Source organism: Rutilus rutilus (assembly GCF_951802725.1).
Source record: "Rutilus rutilus genome assembly, chromosome: 2".
Taxonomy (NCBI): Eukaryota; Metazoa; Chordata; class Actinopteri; order Cypriniformes; family Leuciscidae; genus Rutilus; species Rutilus rutilus.
The window spans coordinates 42,891,101-42,915,910 of NC_140210.1; the positions used below are offsets into that span (position 1 = coordinate 42,891,101).

Here is a 24,810-nt window from a genome sequence, read left to right on the forward strand (position 1 = left end):
TTCAATTAATGTTAATAATATTTGTTTCAATCACTGAATCAAGCCTGCTATATAAGAGTCGCGACCTTAAATTGCTTGCACAAAACTCTTGATCAGCACTCAACATTTGCTTATTGTTGTTGTTCATTTAAACTGCACAGAGCGCGTGACGCCTCATTCATGCTGCAAGACCTCCAGACGCGCGTAAGCGCGTCTTTACACTCGCGCCAGACGCTCTATTCGCATTTGGTGTGAACGCAGCTTGAGGGAGGGCGAGAGAGAGAGAGAGTGCCTGCGAGTGAGCGAGCGAGAGTGAGTGAGGTCTGCGGTCTTGGCCATTAGTTGATTTACTTGTTTTCGTGTAGGTAATACGTTGTCAAATAATGTTTAAACTTAAATAAACTACCTATACAAGTAGTTATGTCTCTTTGTATTAATTTGTCCTGTTATTGACGTAATGCGTGTCATTGACATGTGCAACCAGATGTTCGAATAGTTCTAATATAAGCTATGTGTTTTTTTTTAGAGGGAATATTCGAAGGTCATTTTTGAGCAATTTTGACAGCCCTAATGAGTATTGTCGCTAGTGACCGACAACAAAGAATCGAAGAGACAGCTAGCTGCCCTGCTGGAGTTATGTCGTATACCGGTGGAGCAATGTGGCAACATACAATACATAATACATGGTTTTATTTTAAAAAAGGAGCTTTACACACAACCTTATCAGAGCTAATTATAATGACCTGTATTGTTATATATTTATGTAGTCTTGATTTGGGTGGATGTAACAATGGTTTTATATTTAAAAGGGTTGTAAATCTAGTTCAAGTAAATTTTAGCACGCCATAGTCCACTTTTATCAGGTAATTTCACAACAACAAAAATGTGGCTAGTAAAAATGCTGTGTGGCTAGTAACTTTGGAAAACCACTAGCCACATTGGCTAGTGAGGAAAAAAGTTAGTGTCAAGCCCTGGTTGGGATCATGGAGTGTACTGTGCTGCGTCTGATTGCTGAACGGTGTGATTGCTTATCTTAAGTAACTACCAGAAGCTCATTAGCTTAATTACCTCAGGTAACGCATCAGGATAAACAGTATTGGGGGAAATCGCCAAAGACATCAGCTTTAATGCCATTTCAGTGTAGTCAGTGTACATTTGTTTTGCACAGTGAAGAAAAGAGAGTTTGGATAGTTTTGGTAATTTATTTGTGAGTGAATAAACCCGAAGTCTCTGAAAGTTCCCTGAGAAACAAACTCTGTAGAAGGTCATTTCTTTATTTATGAGCTGCTGTGATGTGATGGATGGATGCGATGCCGGGAACGGCAGACGGGTCTCTCTAGAAGTCCAGGGTGTCCGGTGTTATCTTCGTATCTGATGTTTTGCAGTGTTTATTTGCTGGTGCTGTAACCGTATTGAATGTCATTGCGGCGTTGTGGATGGCTGTTGTGTTAGTCACACAGCTTCTTGTCAAAATATGTTAGTCTCTGCTGCTTCTGAAAGACTGACTAATGAAATTTGTCCCCGTCACCCCAACCCCTGGACATCCGCTGTGCTTCAACACTAACGCAACACAAAGTCATTTCCCTAAGAGCTTGAGCAGACAGAGATGCTGCGATCCGATTGGCCGTCGGATTAGAGGTCAGAGGTTAATCCTCCACAGCGCTGGATGAGGGAGTTTGCGTTCAGTTCTCCTCCTCTCGAGGTCACGCGCCCATCTGTCTCTGTCTTCACTCGACATCCTCAGCGAACTACCTTTCTGTACTTTCTCCTTCCATTAAAGACAGCTCTCACAATGTTATGTTGGTCAAAAATATATTTTTTAAGAAAAAAGGAAATATGTATGTACATTTTCAGTGGGGTCCAAAAGCCTTTGGTTTGTTTTAATACAACATTTTTCTTTCGTTAAAAAGTTATAAATGAGCTGTGTGTGTGTGTGTGTGTGTGTGTGTGTGTGTGTGATTTATATTATATATAATGTATTTTAATAATAATAATACAGTGTAGTAAGCTTAAGTTACATTAGTGAAAAGAATAACACTTTTTTTTTTTTTTTTACATAAATGAAAGACAGGTATCTGTTTGATCATATTTCTTATGAACTCTTGGGTAACATAGTTGTGAAATGGTGTGAGATTATTTGCTTTAGATAAGGTCCAAATTATGTCACTTCATGGGTGTCACAATTTTAGGTTTTTTGTTCTCTTTTATAATGAAGAAACATTTGTTAAAATTAGTATAAAATATAATAAGAAGTTTATTTTATATAGTGGCTTTCTGCAAACTCAAGGTCACTTTACAATATCATAACAAATAAACATGACAGCAGACAAAGAAACATTGCAGATAAACTAAGGTAGATAACATAATAAACTGAGGTGAGTAATGTGGAAAGATTTCTTCTTATATGTGAGGACCCTATTATATAGCTTATTTATTGTTGTGTTGGGTAAGCCAGAGAAAAGAGAATTACAGTAGTCAAGCGTGAACTAGGGTCTCAGTGTCATTGACATTTAAAAACGGACGTAAGCGAGCGATATTACGGAGGTGAAAGAAGGCAGACTTAGTGAAGAAATGTTATGAAGGAAGGAGAGAGAAGAATCAAAGATTATACCCAGGTGTTTAACAGTGGTGGAAGGTCAAACCAAGACCTCAGCAATAATAACATTGAAACACAGAAACGGGATGTAATTTGAGGTGAACCAACAAGAAGTATATCTGTTTTATCAGTGTTGAGTTGAAATAGAAAATTACTGGTCATCCAAGCATTTATATCATCAATACAACGAGTTGGTGGGGAAAGGAGCATTGCGTTGAGAACCGATGTAAAGTTGTGTGTCATCTGCGTAGCAATGGAAGTTAAAGCCATGATGACCGATAATGCTACCTAGTCAAAGCATGTCGATTATGAAGAGTAAAGGTCCAAGAACAGAACCCTGGGAACACCGTGTGAGAAAGGGGCAATAGTCGACCTAGTCTGGCTGATAGAGATGTAATGCTGACAGTCTGACAGGTTGGAAGTGAACCAAGATAGGGCAGTTTCAGAGATACCCAGAGCAGAGAGTTGTGAAATGAGAGTACTGTAAGAGATTGTGTAAAATGCAGAGGAAAGGTCTAACAGAATTAAAATGCAGATGGAGCCTAATTTCAACGTTTCCTAATACATTTTTAAATCTAAAGTTGTGTTTGTTAACTCTAATTAATGCAGTGTGAACTTACATGAACAAACAATGACCAATCAGATTTATTATTAACTATTATTAACAAAGAATAATAAATACTTTAAAAAAAAATACATTGTTCATTGTGAGTTAATGTTAGCTAATGCATTATCAAATTGTACCTTATTGTAAAGTGTTACCAAAATAGGTTAATTAAGAATATTGTTAATGCAATACATTTTGTATAAATCAGTATAGATTATTTCAACATCGTAACATATAATTGCAATTAATAGATACATACAGGGGCAACAGTAAAGACTCGTTTAAAATTAGCTACGTAGGTTCATTTTATGTTAGTTCTATTTTTCTCACTGTTTAGCCATTTTTTTATGCAAGTCAGACTTTTTTCCAGTGCATATACCAGCATTATGCATCACAACCCCTTGTTTAAGCTCTAACTGGAGTTAGACTTTTCCCCCCTGTGTATTTTATAGGAATCTCATGCTTAAACTATGACAATCAAAAATGGTCAAAATGTAAGCAACTCTAGCATTAGGAAAAGTGTAGAATAAATGCTTGTGTGATACTTGAAGATTTCCACTCAGGTGTGTGGCCTGCTCCGTTGACTCGCTTGTGGAGCGAAGTGTTGACGAGAAGCATGATTTCATGCTATAGAGGAAACAACTTCTTCTACTGTTGCCTCATCTCTGATAAGAGCATTATCAGTTTGTACAATTCAAAAACTTCAGATCTAAGCCATCGCGAGTTACCACTGGTGTTCCCCAAGGCTCAGTCTTGGGCCCTCTTTTATTTATTATTTATTTATTTATTATTCTGGACACATTTTTAGGAAGTAAAAATGCTTTACCTGTCTTCCATGCCTCCTACTGTTTTTTCCTCCACTTTCTCTGTCCAGCTGCTTAGCTGAAGTCATACAGTGGCTTTATGTAAGGAATAGGCTGAAATTGAAGTCGTTATTCACTGTACTTTGCCAAAATGATCATATGTAAAAACATCTGTAATACACCTAATGTTTCTCTCTCTCTCTCTCTCCATCAGTGTTTAAGAACGCGGTGTGTAAGGTGTACAGGTTTCAGACGGTGGACAGTAAATGGATGTTGGTGCGGGAACAGATGGCGGAGTGCACACTGTCCTTCAGCATCCCGAAGCAGCTCATCGCCCTCTACATTCAGGAGGACACCTGCAGGTAAAATTCAGACCGATGAGAGGACGGCTAGGAAACAGGACAGTGAAGGAGGCAAGATCATTAAAGCGGCACCAAGAGTTTTACACCCATAGGAATAAATTCGTCTTGGGTGATATATCGGGAGTTAAACTGTATAAACGTTTGTTCTAGATGTTCAATGCAGTGTCTTGTGTGAAGAGCCGCCTTCACTGTAAACATGAATACACTGTAAGTGTTACTGTGAAATTAATATATTGAAAATTTGATTTATTCATGTGCCAGATGCTTTTAACCAACAGTGTATTCAAGATGCATGATTCGTCATTTTGTTTGCTCAGTAAGAATCAAACCTACTGTATGACCTTGCGTTTTTAGCGTCATGCTTGAACTACAGGAACAACTTGTACTTGCATTTTAATAGTGGCATTTTTAGCATTTGCAGTGCACGTGTAAATCATATGAATGTCCTACTGCAAACAACATGGCGGCTGAAGTGTCGCGAATGCATTGTCTCGTAAGATCCCTGGTGATCCCACTCCTAGAAGAACGGGTTGAAGTGAAGGTTGGGCGAAGCTGGAATTGTTTGGAAGAAAGAGTGCAACACAAAAGGCAGTAGGAGTGAGATGCCGTGTGCATGTCGAGCGAGGGTTTATTTCAGAGATGGAAATGGCTGTTTTAGAGCTATACTTAGCCTGCACTAAATTATTCAAGGATGTTTAACACTTCAAAGGAGAGCGCCTGTCCTCTCTCTCGGAAACTCAACCACCTCTCCCTCTCTTGCTTCTCTTTCATTTTACCTTTGCTTTCTCTCCTCCCTCTGTCTCATTGTGGGAGCGTTGTTACCTGAGCGTAAAAGAGAAAATCTAAAAGAGAATTGAGCCGCGTGGAATCGCGAGGTGAAAAGAACAAGGGCGCATGGCAGGAAACGGCACTTTTTGAAGCACAGCAGTCAATAATACACTCTGACACAGAGCATAGATGTTCTTTTTAAAGATGCAATCAGATGCATGTGTGATTACACACCTTGATGAAAATCTCTGACAGAAAGTGGAAAGTGTCGTTGCATGTCAGATCAATGCTGCAGAACTAGCACGTCTTCAGATGGTGCAGCAAGAGATGTTTTGACATTTATGATTATTTTATTGACAGTTGATTATAGGAAGTGACATGACCACCACAGCTCACTGTCCATGAGACGTGTGATCAGAACTAAATCGAGAAAACCTTTTTTATTCCATTATATATATATATGTATATATGTGTATATACGTATATACATATATATATATATATATATATATATGTATATGTGTATGCGTGTGTGTGTGTGTGTGTGTGTGTGTATATATGTGTGTATTTTATGTAATATGATAAATATACATTTTATGTAATATGTATATATATGTATATGTATGTATGTATGTATATATATATATATATTCTGCATATCAGAAAATAAATAGGTACAATGCAAATTTTTTGGGCGGGACTCCTCAAACCCTGTCACCAATCCCTATTCAGCACAAAATTGTGCGTCATAAATCGTTCATTTTTTTTTTTATTGTTTCTAAAACTTCTGTGCGATTCTGTGATTTTAATTTCAATAAATTCTGCTTCCTGTCATTGCGGTTCAAAATCCTGTTGAATACGTAGTCAATTCAATTGAAATTCACACGAATGGAGTCAGTTCTTTAAATTCAGATTTTTGCCCAATATTATTTAAACCTAAACCATTAGTGAGGCTGTTTCTCACTGCAGAGCAACATGCTGAAAGATCCCACCGCTTAATTTGCTCTTTGTTTCCTGCTCTCGCACTTTCCCCAGAGTTTCTGGCTTTATGCACATGCAAAACACTTCTCAGCATGCACCATTATCTGCAGCAACTTCCCCAAAGTCGACAGATATTAGCATAGACACATCGTTTTCATCTACAACAAAATCATTGTAAGCCAGACCAGGACATGTGTGTTTGTCCATTGAAGAATCTGAGATCGTTAACTCGGCGAGACGCACATTCCCAGACTGGAGCTCCCATAGATCAGACCCTGCTAAGCAATTATCATCATGTGTGCATTATTCAGGGAGGCTATTTGGCCTCCACACCTGCTCTCCCTGCTACAGACTGGTAACTTTAGCAGACATTTCTATCCCTAGACATCTCATTATCGGCCCAGGCACCACATTCACCTTTAAGCCCGTTTCTGCTGCTTTTGTTGGCTCTGGTTTAACCACAATGGCATAAGCGCTTAAAAGAGCTTCATGTCTCAATGTGTTTAGAAAAATGAAGAAATTGAACTCAGCGCGATGCTGATAGTGTATCATTAGTTGTGTTTGCTAAGCATCACTGTTAATGTCAGTCATACTCGGGGTTTGTAACTGGCATCCGCCCACAACATCACGGCACCGGCTTTTGCCCAGACACTCACATATGATTTTTTTTTTTCAGCAATTGTAAAAAGCTAGTGTTTGTTTATTATGAATGAGAGACAGCTTTGTCTACTTTTGTTTATCAGTGTTTATTTGCGCTTTCATCGGACTGACGTCAATGCAAATTCACTGTGGAATCTGGTGTCATTCTTCAGTGCATGTGTCCTTCACCAGTCAACATGACATCCAAATTAAAGCTATTTACTTGCTTAAAGGGATCATGCATTGAGAAATCAAAATGTTCTTGAAAAAATGTAATACATAATTATTTAATTTACATTTTTTCTTCTATTGAAATATGCTTGTACAAATTTTCTTCTATTTTGTAAGAAAAAAGTAGCAATTTTTCATTATATACTATAATAGATGTTTTGCCAGTGTCTGGTATTTATTTATTTTTTAAAGTGAATTAAAAATCAGTATATGTAAATACATAAATAATGTTTACTTAAATTTTTATCATTTCATTTCATTCATTTACTTTTCCCTGTTTGCTGTAAGAAATGCTTTTCATCCTGTATTATAATGTTTTGCCAGTGTGTCCATATACTTCATACGCTGCTTTATATACTTGGATTAGTTCCCTGTCTGCTGTCTTTGACATCACCGTTCAGGATAGTGTATGTTCCTGTGTTGCCCCCAGTCTGTCAGTGTTGTCATGATGTTATTTCCCTGTGGCTACAGAGTGATTAGTCACATGACAGTCGCATTTAAAAGATGCCTCATGTCATTGAGATGAATGACAGATAACTTTCATTCTCCACGGTTTATAGGCCAGTTTGTTTGCAGTGTTGATGTGATAATCTTCGCTGAAGGGCTGTGCTGAGACTCACTTTTTCTTTACATTCACTCTTTTTTTGACATTGACAGCCCGTACACAGGTTTTGGCAGGAGAAAGCGCTATTTCGGAGAGACATTTTTATCACATCATTTGGCATTTATCTCCCCAAATTATATTTTTTTCCCTTGTTTAAGTCGATTAACCCTGAGGTCAGTGTATTTTGCAGTTTCATCATCAGCGTATTACTTCATCAACTCAAAATGATGATTTTTTCCTCCCCGCTAGCCGCAATATCAGTGCTCTTGAAATCATCAGCTTTTCTCTTGATGTAGCCGAACGTAAACTCAAGGGAACGCTTGTATAAAGAAACGTCATTATACAAGCAAGTGCTCATCGAGACTAGTCCGCTTTCACCGCTAGTGTCCGTCACTCGAAAGTACTGTTGTTAATTATTATTCCCTTCACATTTCTGGAATTGATTGCAGACACAAAGCCTCCGGTGATTGAAAGTGAATGGTGGCCGTAATGCACCATGAAATGAAGGCTTCGGAGTGGCTGCTTCCGCGATGGCCCGCTGTACAAAAACATATAGACATAATTCCAGTGTTCCAAAGTAATGTGTTTTTGTAACTCCAATACCACTTAGATCTTTTGTTTCAGCTCTGCTCTTTATCAGTGTGTCTTTCATCCACCCAAACCCAATAAAATATGAAACAGAAGTTTCCTCCGCTTCCTCCCCGTGTGCGTTCTTTCCGCTACAAATCTCTTTTTTATTATCACCACCGCTCCAACCAAAGCACTTTCTGATAAAGCGGCATTACAATTCAAGTCTGAGCCTTTGAACAAAAAAAAAGATGGTAGATATGATGCTTTTTTAAGTGGCTCGACAAACTTCGGCACAAGATCTTCTCAGACTTTTCACAGCTTTGGCTCGGCATGAAGTAATAACAATTCCTTCTCACTTATTTTCCTTAGATAACCATTGTTTGACCATGAGAACGAGACCAGAATAGATCATTCTGAAGGCCTCTGTGTCTTTTGAAAGAGACTTGACTGTATGCTGAAGCAGACGTCTTTAAATTACCTGCATTAATTTGCACTGTTTATCCTGTTAAACCTCAGATGAAACCGTACATGTCATTTCAGCACATCTTTGAAAACCTCTCAACCCCCTGGTGCTGTTCGGTCATTTTTTACTTAAAAAAATTACGTTTTATGTTTTTTAGAACTTTTTACTCCATTGGAATGGAATGAAACTTGATAAATGTTTTGGCACTTGCTGTGTGAACAAACACACACACACACACACACACACACACAAATCATGTATATGATTCGAAAATGGTCACACTTGTATTGTTAGCGGTCAAAAATGACCGCATTGGAAATTAATGGGAAACGTTTGGTACTGCATCCAAACAAAATCTTACTGAAAGCTCATTTTTTGAGATATCAACCTCAAATTTGGAACACAACTTGTTTAATCTGACAAGTGTCGTCTTTAAAAGGAGACCAAACTTAAGGTATATGCCGAAAAAGTGAATAAATGGATTATAACTACAGCATAAATATAATTTAATTCCAAATTAACCAGAGGGTTAAGTTGGCACACGGTACGGTTTTCATCCTCTATAAGCTATTTTTTCCCTCTCTGGAGATATCGCGTGGAAACCGCTGCTTGGTGTGTAGATATTTAGAAAAATGTCTTGGCGTTTATTTGTTCTTTTTCGTGTTCAGACAATGAAAGTCAATGGGGTCCAATCTTGTTGTTTTGGACCCCAGAGACTTTCATTGTATGAGCAAAAAAAGCTGAAGCCTTCCTCAAAATATCGTAATTTGTGTCTTGTGAAAAATGATATAAACTTTTAATAATTTGAAAAATAAACTTAAAAAGATTGATATAAATCTTACCCAATGGTGTTTCCAGACTCATATGAGCCCATATGTACATTTCAGACATCAGCTACAATATGCACTGTGGATTACGTTTGCTTCGTTAATCAATGCTTAAATCATAATTGTTGCAAATTGCTTCAATTAAGATTTGAAATTACATTTGGAACTTTAATTGTGGTTGGGTTAAGAAAAGCATATCAGATTGATATTTGGAAATTAAGTTAAAATACTGTTCGAACGGTAGTCTTTGCTATCACTTTTAATCAGTTTAATTTCTTTGCTAAACTACTTGTAGTTGTGCACATATATGCTGATATATTGGAAGCAATTAACGGTATCTCTTCGGCAAAAACAATCATAATTTTCTGTTTGATATTAGTTGCACATAAACCCACTTAGGCTTTAAATAACTGAGGATAAGATTCAGGATTATTAGGGAAAAAATATTGGGACCTGGTCTTACCTTTAACAGAGTTCAATAGAAACAATAATCTCTCTATTTTCTGCTAATTTCTGCAGCTCTTGTCACCTTTGCCTCCTTTTGAAGATGTTAATCACATTGCTGAAATTATTATTAAAGTATCACAGAGACTTTGAATTTACATGAAAATGAATCATTGTTCCCTTTGGAAATTCCCTCCACAATTAAAGATTCCTGGGCCTTTTATTAATGAGACCTGGCTCTGTCAGTCTGTGTGGAGAGATAAGAGCCTGTAACGTATTCAAATCTACCGTAAAAGTCCTCACATGACAACATGAAAGACACAGCGTTTACTCCAACACACAGTAGGTCAAGCAAAAGAACCTCTAAGCATGTCACGAGAGACGTCTATGTATATTTGCTGCTGAATGAGACTGAATGAGGGAATTTTACCTGTTGAATTGGATGCAAAAATACTCTGATCCCTTTTGAAAGACCCCATGAAAGATTTTGGGGGCTTTTAGCCCCTGCATATACAGATTTGAAGGGGTCATATGATGAGAAAATTGCTGTTTCTTGGTTCTTTGAAAGAACGTACCGTAGCATTCATAACTCAAAACAACTTCTTCCCCAGTGAAAAGTAAGCATTTATGTAAACTAAGCAGCAGACACGGCTCGTTTTGTACTCCGGCAACTTTTTGATGTCAGAAATCCTAGTAAAGTTGAGTTGAAGCTTCTTTTTAACAACATCCCTGATCGTTTCAGTCTTCAGGCATATTCGAGAGCACAGGGTGTCTGATTAATCTATTTTGCGTAATGCTGGTTTTAGGCAGCAGATATGTTTTTATTGAAGGATGGAGCCGTTAAAACTGTATCAGATCCAACCGTGAACACGCAGATCAAGAATTAGCGCAGTAAAGCATTTCACGTGTTTTCATAGAAGCCTTAACAGAAACAAAACAAAAAATGTTCAGAGAGAGTGTAAAATACGTGTGAAAACCTAAAATATGCCAGTAGCCTAATTCAGAAGTTCTTGCTTCTTGGGGAAGCTCAATATGCTCAACATCTCTTGCTCGAGTAGGTTTTGATCATGTCAGCTCCAGTGCTTCTGTCATTAGCAAAAGCAAAAATTAGCATTTTGAATGCAAAGTAGAGCTTCACTAGTCCTCTCAGACTTTTGGATGTTGTATTTTGAACAGGAACCGTTATAACTGAATGAGCATAGTTTAAAGACAAACTTGATGTTGTCTTGGCAATGCCGTCTGAAAGTCAGACAAAGTCAAAGTCAAAGTCGGTTTTAGAAGTCAGAGAAAGTCAATAAAATGTTGCTAGCATGTTTTAGCTCATTGTTAAAATGTTTTACCATGGTGCTACTATGTTTTAGCTTGTTTAAACATGTTGCTAGCACATTGCTAGCGTGTTTAGCACATTACTAGTATGTTTCTAGCATGGTTTAGCACATTAATAGCATGGTTAGCACAGCATTCCTTTAGCACGTTTTAACATAGTTAATGTTTCTAACATGTTTTAGCTTGTTTTAACATGTTACTAGCATGCTTAGCACTAGCAGATTTGTAGTATGTTTGAGCACTCCGATAGCATGTGACTAGCATGTTTAAAATATTACTAGCACGTTGATAGCACATTTTAACACATTTCTAGTATTCCTCTAGCATGTTTTAACACACTGTTAACATGTTTTAGCAATTTTATAACATGTTTTAGCACACTGTTATCATTTTGAGCTTGTTTTAACATGTTAGTAGCATGTTACTATCATGTTTAACACATGACCAACAGGTTTGTAGTATGTTGGAGCACATCGATAGCATGTTACTAGCATGTTTAGCACATTTCTAGAATTCCTCTGGCATAGTTATTATTTTAGCATGTTTCTAACATGTTTTAGTACACTGTTATCATGTTTAACATGTTGCTAAGACATTGTTATTATTTTTTATGCACATGGCTAACATGTTTTAGCATGTTGCTTGCATGTTTCTAGCACATTGTCCTAGGCTAGTTGTTGCTTTGAATAAAAGTTTTCACCCCCTCAATGAAAGTCTATGGGAATTTGGGCCTGTTCGGAAGTCCGATATGAGAATGCTTTAAGTCAAGCTAACAAAATGGTGATTGATTGTTGTTGTGTCCTACAGGATACAGGAGCTGAAAGATCTGGGAGAGCTCTCTCCACACTGGGACAACCTACGGAAGGACGTGATCTCTCGCTACGACCAGATCATCAAAGAATACCAGGACACGCTGGCGGAGCTTGAGAAACATACTGGTAAAGGCTTCTGATGCAGTGAAACATGCTCTCTCACAAACACACACACACACACACATAATATTCTGCCTTTCTCATTTTGCATGCATGAGAATTTTTTCTAATACAAACAGTTTCTGCAATTTGCATGTGACATCACACAAAATTGATCAGCAGTGCCGTCATGTAGAAGCATGAATATTTTTTATCTAGCCTCATTCATGCAGAATTTCTTAGTTCATAAAAATTTTATACACAGCTCACAGTTTGCTGTCACATTCAATGCAATATTAAACCCGCATGGTTGCACATGTTGTAAAGGAACAAGCGGGCGCAGAGTGTGCACTTTTATAACTGCCTTCTATTGCATTACAATCTATAAAGCTTGTTTACAGTAATCACATATTTGTCAATTGTCAACAATAAGATGTACTGTAGTGTTGCGATTGCAAATTGCATGCAATGTCATATTTCTGCGCAGGAGCAATGCAGCCAAGGAAACAAAGTTTGAATTGACTAAAAAATGACAAGTTTACTGCTTTTCAGATGCACAAACACACACAACACATAAGCCAAAATGACAAATAAGACATTGCCGCAGTGCGTTTTGCATTAGCGATCATCATATAAACATTATGTATGTCTACCAGTTGACACATTGCCACTGTCGTACGATATATCCCATCATCCCGCCCGGCTCTAGCCTGAAAACATGATCTATATCATTGGAGAAAAAATAAACCGGGGCACAAAATGCCAGTATTTGTCAGCCGTGCCGCGCCTCACACCAAGCAAAAATAGTCATTGATGATCTTGCCCTTATAATCAGTCGTGACAGGCCGAAAAACTGATCTGCCTGATCGATCGGCCCATTACCGAGGCTAATATTCAGGGATGAAATTCTGAAAGCTTGTGTTTCGCCAGCTGAGCGGTGTTGACGTGTCCGTCCCTGAAGGAGGAGAGGAGAGATGGCGAGATCTCGGGTTATTCTGCCTCTCGACAGGCCACGAGTGCCCAGCTGCTACATCGACCTCTAATCTTGTTTGCCGTGTAGCAGACGCCCTGTACCCTCTCAGCCGTTCCCATCTTCCCTTTTCCCCTTGATACAAGGCATATGCAGAACTATGTATTTTTTAAATCCAACAGAATAGTCAGTCTTAAAGGGGAAGTGTTGTTTTTTGGTGTTTTTTGGTCCCACTTTATATTAAGTGGCTTTAACGACTTACGTACTAACATTGAAATTAATAATTTGATACAATGGACTTAGTGTACATACATGTTTTTACGTTGTACTTATATTTTAAAAATACCTGCATGCAATTACAGCTGTACTTAGTTTATGTAATTACATTTATAATTACACTGTTGACCCTTTCCTTACACCTTAACCCACCCTTAAACACACCGATACCACCACACCCGTCCGTAACCTTACCCGTATCACACCTCAATAGCAGCAAAAGTCTTTTACATTACAACATCAACACAATAAGTACATTGTACTTATTTTTCGATGCAAGTACATAGTACTTAAAGCCAACTTGTTTGCTGGGAATGCAGGGGTCTCAAATCATGCAAAAAAACATACCTAAATTACTAAAACTTTCAAATTAAAATGGAAAAAATTTAAACTAATTCAAAATATAATAGTAGCTCGCGAGTGCAGTCGGCATTAGTGTGAAAGAGTTTCTTAAGAGCATTTGATTGGACAAAAATCTATTTAGTGCAGGTTGAGTCATCAATACATTTGACCCGTTTTCCTGGATTTTAAATAATGCATATATCTGTGCATTTAAATCATCTCTGATACACATGGACTGAAAGCCTTAACTTTCAAAATGTTTCAGTGCATTTACAGAGGTTAACATGCTAACACAGAACATGCTACAACACGCATCCCTCAATGCATCCTCCTTTGTACTGCAGCTAAAATCTTAAAGATGAAACCTGTAAACTAAGCTAGAAACACTAGTCAACATTATTAATGGAGCATCTTGATAGGAGCTGTGTATGTTGTTCCTGTCCTGTGGGATGTTGTCATAATCCGCAGTGCCACTGCAGAGTATTAATTATTGATATCTAATGTTATCAGTTATAACAAGGTTGGCAACTTGTGGCTCTAGAGAGTGTTTGGTTTTCAGCAGTCGTTCCTCCAAATGGCAGATCCGTTCTCCCGCCGCCCTCTTCACCTCGGGGCGGGTATTGCAGTCGTTTGGCTCTGGTCTAAATTAAAAAATAAAAACCTCTGGTGTTTTTTTCTTTCGTTCATTTAATTCATTTTTAATTAGACAAGGCTGTCTCGGGGTACTTAAGAGTGTGTTAACTAATGAATTAATCATTTTGTGTTAGCATTGTTTTGCAGCCGGTGGAATTAGAGGCACTAGGAGCTAATCCTGTTGTTTGTCAGTCCTCCAGCGGGATAGCGAAACCCACATACTCGCTCGTCCCGTCAGAGAGAGCAAAGTAAGACAAATCCAAGACCCCACTGAACCACGGAATGAGTTTAGGGTAATTAAAATCCTTAGCGAAGAAGCTTTCTGGACTTTTCTTTAAAGGAAAATCCTGTATTTGTGTGTTTGGGTGGGTTCACACTTGGCATGTTTGGTTGCAGGGCTCTAGAGTGCGACCAAATCTTGTAAGGGTGTGACTAAAATTTTTCCTAGGTCGCACCGGTGCACCTAACGTCCTCGCATCCGCTGCCTCTCCACGAACTAAGCGTTTGTTCTCCTTTGATGGAACTCAAACTTAAAGGAGCCGTATGTAAGATTGTGGCCAAAACTGGTACTGCAATCACTTTCAAATTACTGTAGAGTGGTGTATCCCCTCCCCCTCCCCCCTGACTCGAGGTTGCCAGATAGGCTGCAGGATCCAGCAGGAACGTAGGCTGCTACGTAGCTGTGGTAACTAGAGCAGAGCTGGCAACCCCGATGCCGAAACACTACTGACTTCGTGATTGGTAGATAGGTGGAGGGTGGCGCTTCAGGCCAAAACACAAGATGACAACATCAACATCAGTTGAGGGCTGCAACTTCACTTTTTAAATGACAATATCCTGGCCGGACTACTGTTGTCAGTGATATAAGGATTTGAAATGAACATGATTTCTTAATGTCTAGTGACATATCAGGGCCATTTTATGATTCATTGAAATACATTTCTTACATACGGCTCCTTTAACGACAGAATCAGCACGATCGGTGATTGTTGTAAAATGCAGTCTAGCTACTGTTGCTAGATTGCGGGACACGCTAAATAATTAAAAGAGCTATTAAAAGCACAAAAATCTGCGCAAGAGATGCTGTTCGCAAGGCGGCGTGCGCTGCGAAACAGACCGAGACAAGCAAATTATACTTTAAGTTTCATGTGCGCGTCTAAACGATCAAATGTACACAAAAGTATGTCAAAATGACCGGCTTGGAGATTCACTAAAAACAGTTTATGTCTTAAATGGACGTAGTTATGGAAATAGTTGGGAGAATATGGTGCACCAGTTGCCTATTAGATCTGCACTCGGTCTTAAAGGGGCCGCAGTCTAATAAACATGCTGACGATTGCGCCATTACTGCGAATCAAACAGCAAGAGAAAAATCACTCACAGCTCTTGAAAGAATAACTTCAGCTTTAATAAGCATTAATCTATTTATGATAAATTATGCAGTGTTATTTTACATTTGATTACTTTATTAGATTTCTTTTTAGACCATACCTGAACAGTAATGGTAGTAGACCTTCCTGAAATTAAAGTACTGTGTAGGCCTATATAATGTGTATATTTGTTTAATTGTTTATCTTTTGTTTGTTTAATATATACATATATATATATATATATATATATATATATATATATATATATATATATATATATATATATATATATATATATATATATATATATATAAAATAAAAAGAACCGATAAGAATACAGTTAAAGTACCGGATCAATAAGCAGTATTGGTAAGAGTAGGAATACCGTTAAAACCCTACTCCCCGGTCAATGCTCCGACAACAGCCCAGACATGGAGCTACTTCAGCCACCAGTCTCCCCAGTCCCTGGTAAGATGCCAAGCCCTGGTCCTTCGTCGGAGATGGCATCCGACTCAGAGACGGAGGTAGAGCCTACCGCGCCTGAGCTAGAGACTCAAAATAGTTAGTTTGGCAGCTCAGTGAAGCACTTTAAACTTTTTTTACTTTTTAAAAAAGATTTTTATTTTTATATACAGTATAATTGTGCTTCAAATAAAAAAAGTATTTACCTACACCTTATTCTTGTTTAAAATCATTTATAAAATATATATGAATGTATATAGAGCGTGATAAAAAGGTGACCTTGAAATTGTGGCATTAAAAAAGTTAGGCGCACCAGTGCAACCAAGGCAAAAAGTTAGTCTGGAGCCCTGGGTTGGATTAAAGTGACCTCTGGTGCGATTGCTCTGTTAGTGCGGTTCATTTGAATAAGTGTGAACGCTGCCAAAAGCCGACCAATCAGGTTGTGAATGAATCTCAATGACTTTAGGTTCGGTATCTTTAGACTCAGTGTTAAAATGCCTATGTGAACGCTAAGCTGACCAGGACTAAACGTTTTTTTTTTGGTCCTGACCAAACAAACCAAGCGAACCGAACTACAAGTGTGAACTACAACACACCCAGTTGACAGTGACAGTAGAATAAGTTAATCTGTCAGGTTCTTAAACCACCATAAAATATCAATAAAATAGATATACTGTATATACACTACAGTAGAAAAGTATTTTTTTGCCATTACTGGAGTAAATTACATTTCAAAATATAATCAAACAGAAACCAGTTATTTTAAATGGTAATAATATTTCACAGTATGACTGCTTGCACTGTAGTGTTGATCGAATGAATGCAGCAATGATGAGCAAACATAATCTTACTGACCCCATAATCAAATGCTATCAGATTCAAAAATGCCACATCACGGCAAGTTTAATGTTATTGATGCATCTAAATTTCAATCTTTTCCTCACTCAAAGCGGTCATATGGCTTCAGAAGACTCAAAATATAGTGCATGTGTCATTTGGACTGGTTTTTTAATCATACTTTTATGGTGATTTTTGACAGCCTCTGGACACTGTTATAGTGTTTTCGAAATGCTTTTGTTGACTTTAGCTTCCTTTCATAGGCGTAAAAACAGTTTATTAAGCCTCAGACGCTGATTTGTTTCCCAGAAGCGTTGTGAAACCACAGACCGCCTGTGAGCCTCCAGGCCGCAGACTCCACGAGACACTCCTGCTGCTGTTGCCCTGGGACTCTGGTGCCTGTTTGACGGGAGGAAAACCCTGAAAATGCTCGGCATAAGAGACCTACCGTGAAGCAGGAGAACATCTGAATCAGTCAGAGGCGTTTGTGCCGGCAGCACTGTATGTATTTTTCTCAGTACTTTCTGAGATGGAAGCAAGGAAACGTGCATGATGACACCCGGCACCAGGGTTATTAGATTCAACTAAATCTAAAACCATAAACCATACAATATTTGTTATTTGAATTAAAATGAATGAATGAGGCATTTATATAGTGTTTTTCATATGTACTACTGTACACCCAAAGCTCTTTACAATAATATCAGGGGATCTCTCCAGTGTGAGCATCCACATGATGCGACGGCAGACAGTACAACAGCGCCAGTGCGTTCACCACACACACACACACACCAGCTATAGGTGGAGAGGAGAGAGAGAGTGATAGAGCCAATTCAGTGGATGAGGATTATTAGGAGGCCATGATTGGCAATGGCCGATGGAGGGAATGTGGCCAGGACACCGGGGTTACACCCCTACTCTTTTACGAGAAGTGCCATGGGATTTTTAATGACCACAGAGAGTCAGGACCTCGGTTTAATGTCTCATCCGAAGGACGGTGCTCTTTTCACAGTATAGTGTCCCCGTCACTCTACTGGGGCGTTAGGACCCACACAGACCACAGGGTGAGCGCCCCCTGCTGGCCTCACTAACACCTCTTCCAGCAGAAACCTGGTTTTCCCAGGAGTCTCCCATCCAGGTACTGACCAGTCTCAGCCCTGCTTAGCTTCAGTGGGCAACCAGTGTTGGGCTACAGGGCGATATGGCTGCTGGCCATAAAATGTTAAATTAAATAAAGTTAAATGTTAACAAAACTTTGTTTCATGCCATAGAAGACCCATTTTTGGTTCCCCAAAGAACTTAAAGAACAGTTCTTAAAGGAGTAGTTCACTTCAGAATAAAAATGTCCTTATAATTTACTCACCCCCACGTCATCCAAGGTGTCTTTCTTTCTTCAGTCGAAAAGAAATTAAGGTTTTTGAGGAAAACATTTCAGGATTTTTCTCCAACGGTTTGAAGATCCAAATGTCAGTCTCAATGCAGCTTCAAAGGCTCGACACGATCCCAGCCGAGGAATAAGGATCTTATCTAGCCAAACCATCTGTCATTTTGTAAAAATAAAACATTCATATACTCGTCTTGCACATCCACGACTTCACGCATTACGTATTCACTTTGGAAAGGTCGACGGTAACCTGACGTTGGCGGAAAATGTAGGGTAGGGCGAAAAACTCTCCTGCAACTTTAAAATCGTCCGTCATCGTTGTTTTACCTTTTATTTCTATACTATTTTTGGAAAGGGCTTTTGACTTGGTCTTTGCTCGCTTTGTAAACACTAGGTCGGTACTTCCGCCTACTTCACGCGCGACCTTTCAACGTGATTACATAATGCGTGGCGCATCACAGCTAGTGCAGACGAGTCAAAACGTTTTTAAGTGTTTTATTCTGTGGCGGAAACAAGCTTCCATAGGTTCCCGTTGAAGTCCATTATATGGAGAAGAATCCTGGAATGTTTTCCTCAAAAACCTTAATTTATTTTTTCGACTGAAGAAAGAAAGACATGGACATCTTGGATGACATAGGGGTGAGTCAGTTATCAGGAAATTTTAATTCTGAAAAGAACTAATCCTTTAAAAGAACCGTTTTTTTTTTTTTTTTTTCTTAGTGTGAAGAACATATAAAAAATCTAAAGAACATATTTCTGCTATAAAGAATCTTTTGTGGAATGAAAAGATTCCATGGATGTAAAAGGTTCTTAATGGAACCATCAATGCCAATAAAGAGCATTCATTTTTAAGAGTGTGATAAGGTTTGAGTCACAGGATCCACCGCTAAACAATGTGGACGGGTGGTCAGTTTTCATGGGGTTTCCCTGGCCAGCACCTGCGCGGGCAGATGGTGTGTGTGATGGGGCTAATTCCTCCGCCATGGCTGGCTGGCCCGCCTCCATTAGCCCGTGTCCCAGGAGAGAGCACATCTGTCCCACTGACAGCTCAGTCTCGGGACTCATGACACACAGAGCATTCCTGGAAACAACACTAAACTACCCGCAAGTGCTCAGCATCAGTGCCGCTTAAAGATGCACTCATTAGATAAAGGTTTACACATGTGTGTGTGTGTATAAATTATATATATATATATATATATATATATACAGTATCTAATTTGGTTCATGATGTATTTCTTTTGTCCGTGCTTCTGACTGCTGTGTCTTCCCACATAACATAATGCTGTGGAGGTGTAGTGAATTTATGCCTTGTTAAAAGTTTCACTGTGCACATTTTACATTTAACAAGGGTCAAACTTGCAGCAGAGATAAAATGTTTGGGCAAAGGCCATGTTTCAGTGTGGATGCTACTCTTTATTTATTTACTTTCTCGGTATGTTTTATTATAAATGAAAAGGACATTTTGTCGTGGCAGGTGTGATGTATATTTGAGTGTTATTGAGCAGTGTCTGAGCTGTTGTTGTGATGGGAAGCTGGTGGATTGTGTTGTTCAGTGGGCTCTGGCGGGGGTGTTTAACCTTTAATTGATGTTCGCGGGCTTTTAAAGCAGTATTATCTCATGTAATTATCAAAGTACTTAACTTTTTCAAGAGTCCGTTTGTGCTTTTGGTTTCGATTGAGAATGTGCTGTTAAATGTTAAAGTGCTCACACATTATATGGGTAAATCCCTGATCATATTTTCATCTCGCATTAAAGGCTGTTTAAGCCTACTTTAAGAACATCACTAATTGTTGCATTGTGTGCTATTATTTTCATGACAATTTTAACTTAATTAATTAATTAATTTAATTTGAAAGTATTTGTAGTACTTTTTTTAAAATCTGCATTTTTGTAATAAAGATAAATACTGTAGTACAGTAATGAGAGTAATGGGGGGGGGGGGGGGTTACCTTATCATTATTTGTTTTGATGTTTTGCATGAAATTAAATGAAGCATATTTAAAGACCCTCACAAATTTTTGCATTGTGTGTCATTATTTTCATGCCAGTTTCCCCCAATTTATGTGTGTATGGATTTATTTACTTGTACATTAAAGTAGTAGTATTTATAGTACTTATTTAAATTAAAAACACTTCAGTATTTTTGTAATATAGATACATTCTGTACTACAGTGATGAGAATCACCATTGATAATATGAATTATAAGTTTTGCATCGAATAAAATGAAAGCCTGTTATCAAAATGAAGCCTGTTTTAAGACCATGAATTTTTGCATTGACTTTATTTTCTTGACAATTTTCCCCAAAATTGTATTGATTTGTTTAATTTGTAAACTAATTGTATTATACACAGTAGTTTTTGTTGTACTTAATCAGTGTTGGGTGATTACTATAACTGAAGTAAGGGATTACTCCTCCTTTTTCTATCATTTAATTAAGTAATTGCTTTAAATACTTTATAGATTATAGAACAATTCAAAAACATAAACATTTTACGTCTAATTTTTAATGCAACCCTTCCCCCTTAAAATACTTTTGTCAGTTTAAGAATAATTTATGAATGTTATATTATTTATTTGAATGAACAAAGAGCATTTTTTATGTCTATCCTTGTATTGTTCATCTGGTCATGGTTGATATGGGATTGAGAAAGTAATTAGTAATACGCAATCCAATACTTTTTAGTACAGTAATCCAATTACGCTGTTGAAAATGTCTAGTAATTAATAACTGTTTTAAAGTCCCCCTGTAGTCAATCATTTTATCCCTTAAAACTCGTCTTTGATCACCAAAATGACATATTTAAAAGTTTTTTCCTTGAAAACATTTCTTCATGCATTAAAATAGCTTGAATGTAACTCGACACCCTTGCCTCATTTAGTATATGCAGGTCTATGAATATGCAAATGAGCCCCGCCTCCACTCACTCACTCACTCACTCACTCACTCACTCCAGCTCAGAGATCCACTCGTTGACGATCACACGTTGATCTGATTGGTTACAAGGTAGTTTGTGACGTCAGAAACACCAGAGATTTTAAACTGTGTTTTTGAGACTGTCTTTAGCCCCATTCGCACGGGATAAGCGAAGCCTGTGATTTTACTCGAATTTACTGACTTATCTCCCGGATATGATGTCAATAGGCTATTGCTTGGAAATGTCTTGTCGTTATTATAGGTCTAGCTGTATGATATATGATGAACAGAAGAATGTTCCTTACCGCATGCTGCTATACATGTCATCCGTCTCCATCCAATCAAGGTTTCCAGCTTTCTCTTTATGCAAATTGTACAGTTGTATGGTGTAAACACTCCAACGCAGCCTCCATTCTTCACGAAAGATGGATAAAATAAGCGCACAGGAAACAAAAACCTTGAACAAATTATAAACGACCCCGCCAAATCACAGAGATGCCGATTCGCACGGGACTATTATTATCACAGGACCTCTGTGTTCGGCGAAATATGGTCGGTCATTTGCGGGGGAATTTTCACTTTACAAATTACAGACATGGGCGATTCGCACTGGATTAAGATCACAGACAACCTCCACAATTATTACAAATGACTAGAGGTCACCAGGTAATACTTATCCCGTGCGAACAGGGCTTTTGGTTCACTGCAGTTTTAAGGAGAAAATACTCAGCAATGGTGTCGACTAGTGAATTCACACACGGTTTATCTGAAAGCATATTAAAAACACCATATAGACATCTAAACAACATTAAAAACTTGATTTTCACAGGGGAACTTAGCCAACACAGTACTTGATACATGTTAGTAGTTTTGTGATATAGAAAACAAAAAAAAATCTGAGAATTAAGAGTAATCATTAATTTGGAGGGCACTAATATAAAAAGCATGCAAAAATGCCCTAATTAGTTTTTTTTTTTAGCTGTCTTTTGTTAAAAGAACCCAGCATTTTCACTCTTTAAGTTATTTATTTATCACCAGTGTATTTGTATTATTTCTTTGTCTACTCACAGCACAGTTGCTCAGATGATTTGTTCAGTTTGAAAGTTCTTAGGAGTGCTGATAACATTTCAAAGAGTCTTTGTTGGCTATATTTGCATATATTACATTGAAGGGATCAAAAGCCTGCCGTGTGTCGCTGGGCGATATTTGCTTCACCATAGGGGCTTACAGTATCCGTTTCTTAAGATTTTAATTGGGTTGTTTTTGCACAAAGCAGGTGGTGCCTCATTTCAGCAAAATCCGGTGCTTAGTGGATTTAAGAATAAATGAGCTGGTATTTGGGAGAGTGATATTTGTAACTGTGATCAGATTGTGATGTTTTGATGCAGTGGTGCGTCTCTCAGCGGTCATTACTAAAGCACGAGTCACTCAAGGTCATCCAGGGCTTCTTTTATGTGGCTCCCGTCACACCTTTAAATGAAAGGCCTTTGCTTGAAGGCTCTTTGCTTTGGCTCTCGCTTTTAATTGATGTTTAAATGCCTTCTTTTTATTCATTTAATCAGACCAACATGGCATTCATTTGATCAGGTCGTCGCTTTGTACTCGAACGCGTCGCATGCAACGCACACAAACTCGGACTAATAGTTAACGGATGTATTTGCATGAAGCTGTAAATCAATAGAAGCAGATGGGGCAGAGCCCCTCGCTGTTTGTTTGTGCTCTTCTGCCTGTTTGTTTTGCTCTTGAACGATGACTGAACCAGATTATATTTAAACGCTTGGCTTTTGGTGATCTTTCCCAGGCCCGTCGTTCAAGCCCAGCTGCAGCAAAGGCCAGAAATATCTGGAGTTCGTTCCCATCAACCTGCACACACAGAGAATGCGGGTGACGTGTCCAAGAAAAACAGGTGCGTCCCAGGCTTTCTTTATTCCCTCTGTTCATATTCTCGGGATTATAAGCAAGCGTGCTGAATATACACTCTGTACAGCATACATATAAAGAAACATGTATAAATATTTCAAACAGTAATATGCTTCTTTTGTCACATGATCTCATTCCATTGCATTTATATTTAACTTGGTAAAAAATAACATTAAAAAAAAGGTGTTTATTTATAAAGTTCTATATTAATATACATTACCAGTCAAAAGTTTGGAATAATTACAATTAATGATTTTTTTTTCATGTTTTTGAAAGAAGTCTCTTATGCTTATCAAGGCTGCATCAAAATGCACTGTAAAATTGTGAATAATTATTGCAATTTAAATGACTTTTTTCTATTTGAATATATTTTAAAATGTAATTAAATTTTCAAGTATTGCTCTATTATTGGTTAATATTGGTACTCAATATAGTTTTTTTTTTATTATTATCAATGTTAGAAACAGTTTTAGCTGCTTAGTATGTATCATGGTTTCCACCAAAATATGAATCAGCACAACTGTTTTCAACATTGATAATAATCAGAAATGTTTCTTGAGCATCAAATCATCACATTAGAGTGATTTCTGAAGGATCATGTGACACTGAAGACTGGAGTAATGATGCTGAAAATTCAGCTTTGATCACAGGAATAAATTACATTTGAACATTTATTCACATAGAAAGAAAGTTATTAAATTATAATAATATTTCACAATTTGAAACAAATAAGCCTTGGTGATCATCTAGATTTAAAATCATTAAAAACGTAATTATTCCATACATTATTGATATCATTGAAATATTTATATTTTTAAACCATTTATAGATCATTTTTTTGTTTATAAAATATTTATATTTATTTTCTGTGCAGTGTTGTATACTTCACAAATGCTATGCTTACTGTGCACAGTCAGTATGCATACTATATAATGCAGGAGTAGTTAAAGTAACATGGTAGTGTACGACAGAGCTTCTCTTTGTCTTGTGTCTGGCTGTTTATTTAGTTCTGGGAAGCAGTGCATGGTGGTCCCAGAGATCAGTACATCACCCTATTAGCAAAGTGCAGTTAGCCCCGCCGCCTCTGGTGCTTCGCTTCACACATTTGTGTCCCAGTGGCAGGTGGCGGGACAGTCAGCGGGGAGATGTTGACAGGTGCAGACGAGTAAATGAGGATATGACAGCATACACTTTCAGCACAGCAGGAGACTCACTCCTGATTGGACAAGATGCATGTCAAAATAATAGCATTCACCACAACTGTGAAGTGTTTTACAAATACTGCCAATGCATCAAGCTTGAAATATCGCGTTTAAATTCCTTGTTGTTTCGATTTTTAGATGCTCAAAGTAATGAATCTCTTTTTTTAGTATTTCAAATATTTAAAAATATATATATTCTTTACCGTTCAAAAGTTTGTGTTTGGTAAGATTTGTTATTGTTTCTGAAAGAAGTCTCTTCTGCTAAACAAGGCTGCATTTATTTGATAAAAAAATAACTTTTCTCTGTTTGAATTAGGGTGACCACGCGTAGCGCGTGCGCGCACAGCGTTTGAAGCCCAATTCACGCGTCACGCAAATTGAGA

The 24,810-nt window shown here is 37.9% G+C and overlaps 1 protein-coding gene across 3 annotated transcripts in view; it reads left to right on the forward strand.

Annotated features, from left to right (window-relative positions):
* Positions 1-24,810, forward strand: part of inpp4b (inositol polyphosphate-4-phosphatase type II B) — a 167,001-nt gene that overhangs the window by 76,577 nt on the left and 65,614 nt on the right. For all 3 annotated transcript variants that reach the window (XM_084401686.1, XM_084401687.1, XM_084401688.1), the window contains 3 exons: positions 4,200-4,347; positions 12,008-12,138; positions 23,107-23,211. In XM_084401686.1, coding sequence (XP_084257812.1) covers positions 4,200-4,347; positions 12,008-12,138; positions 23,107-23,211 — 384 coding nt within the window. The remainder of the gene's footprint in view (positions 1-4,199; positions 4,348-12,007; positions 12,139-23,106; positions 23,212-24,810) is intronic.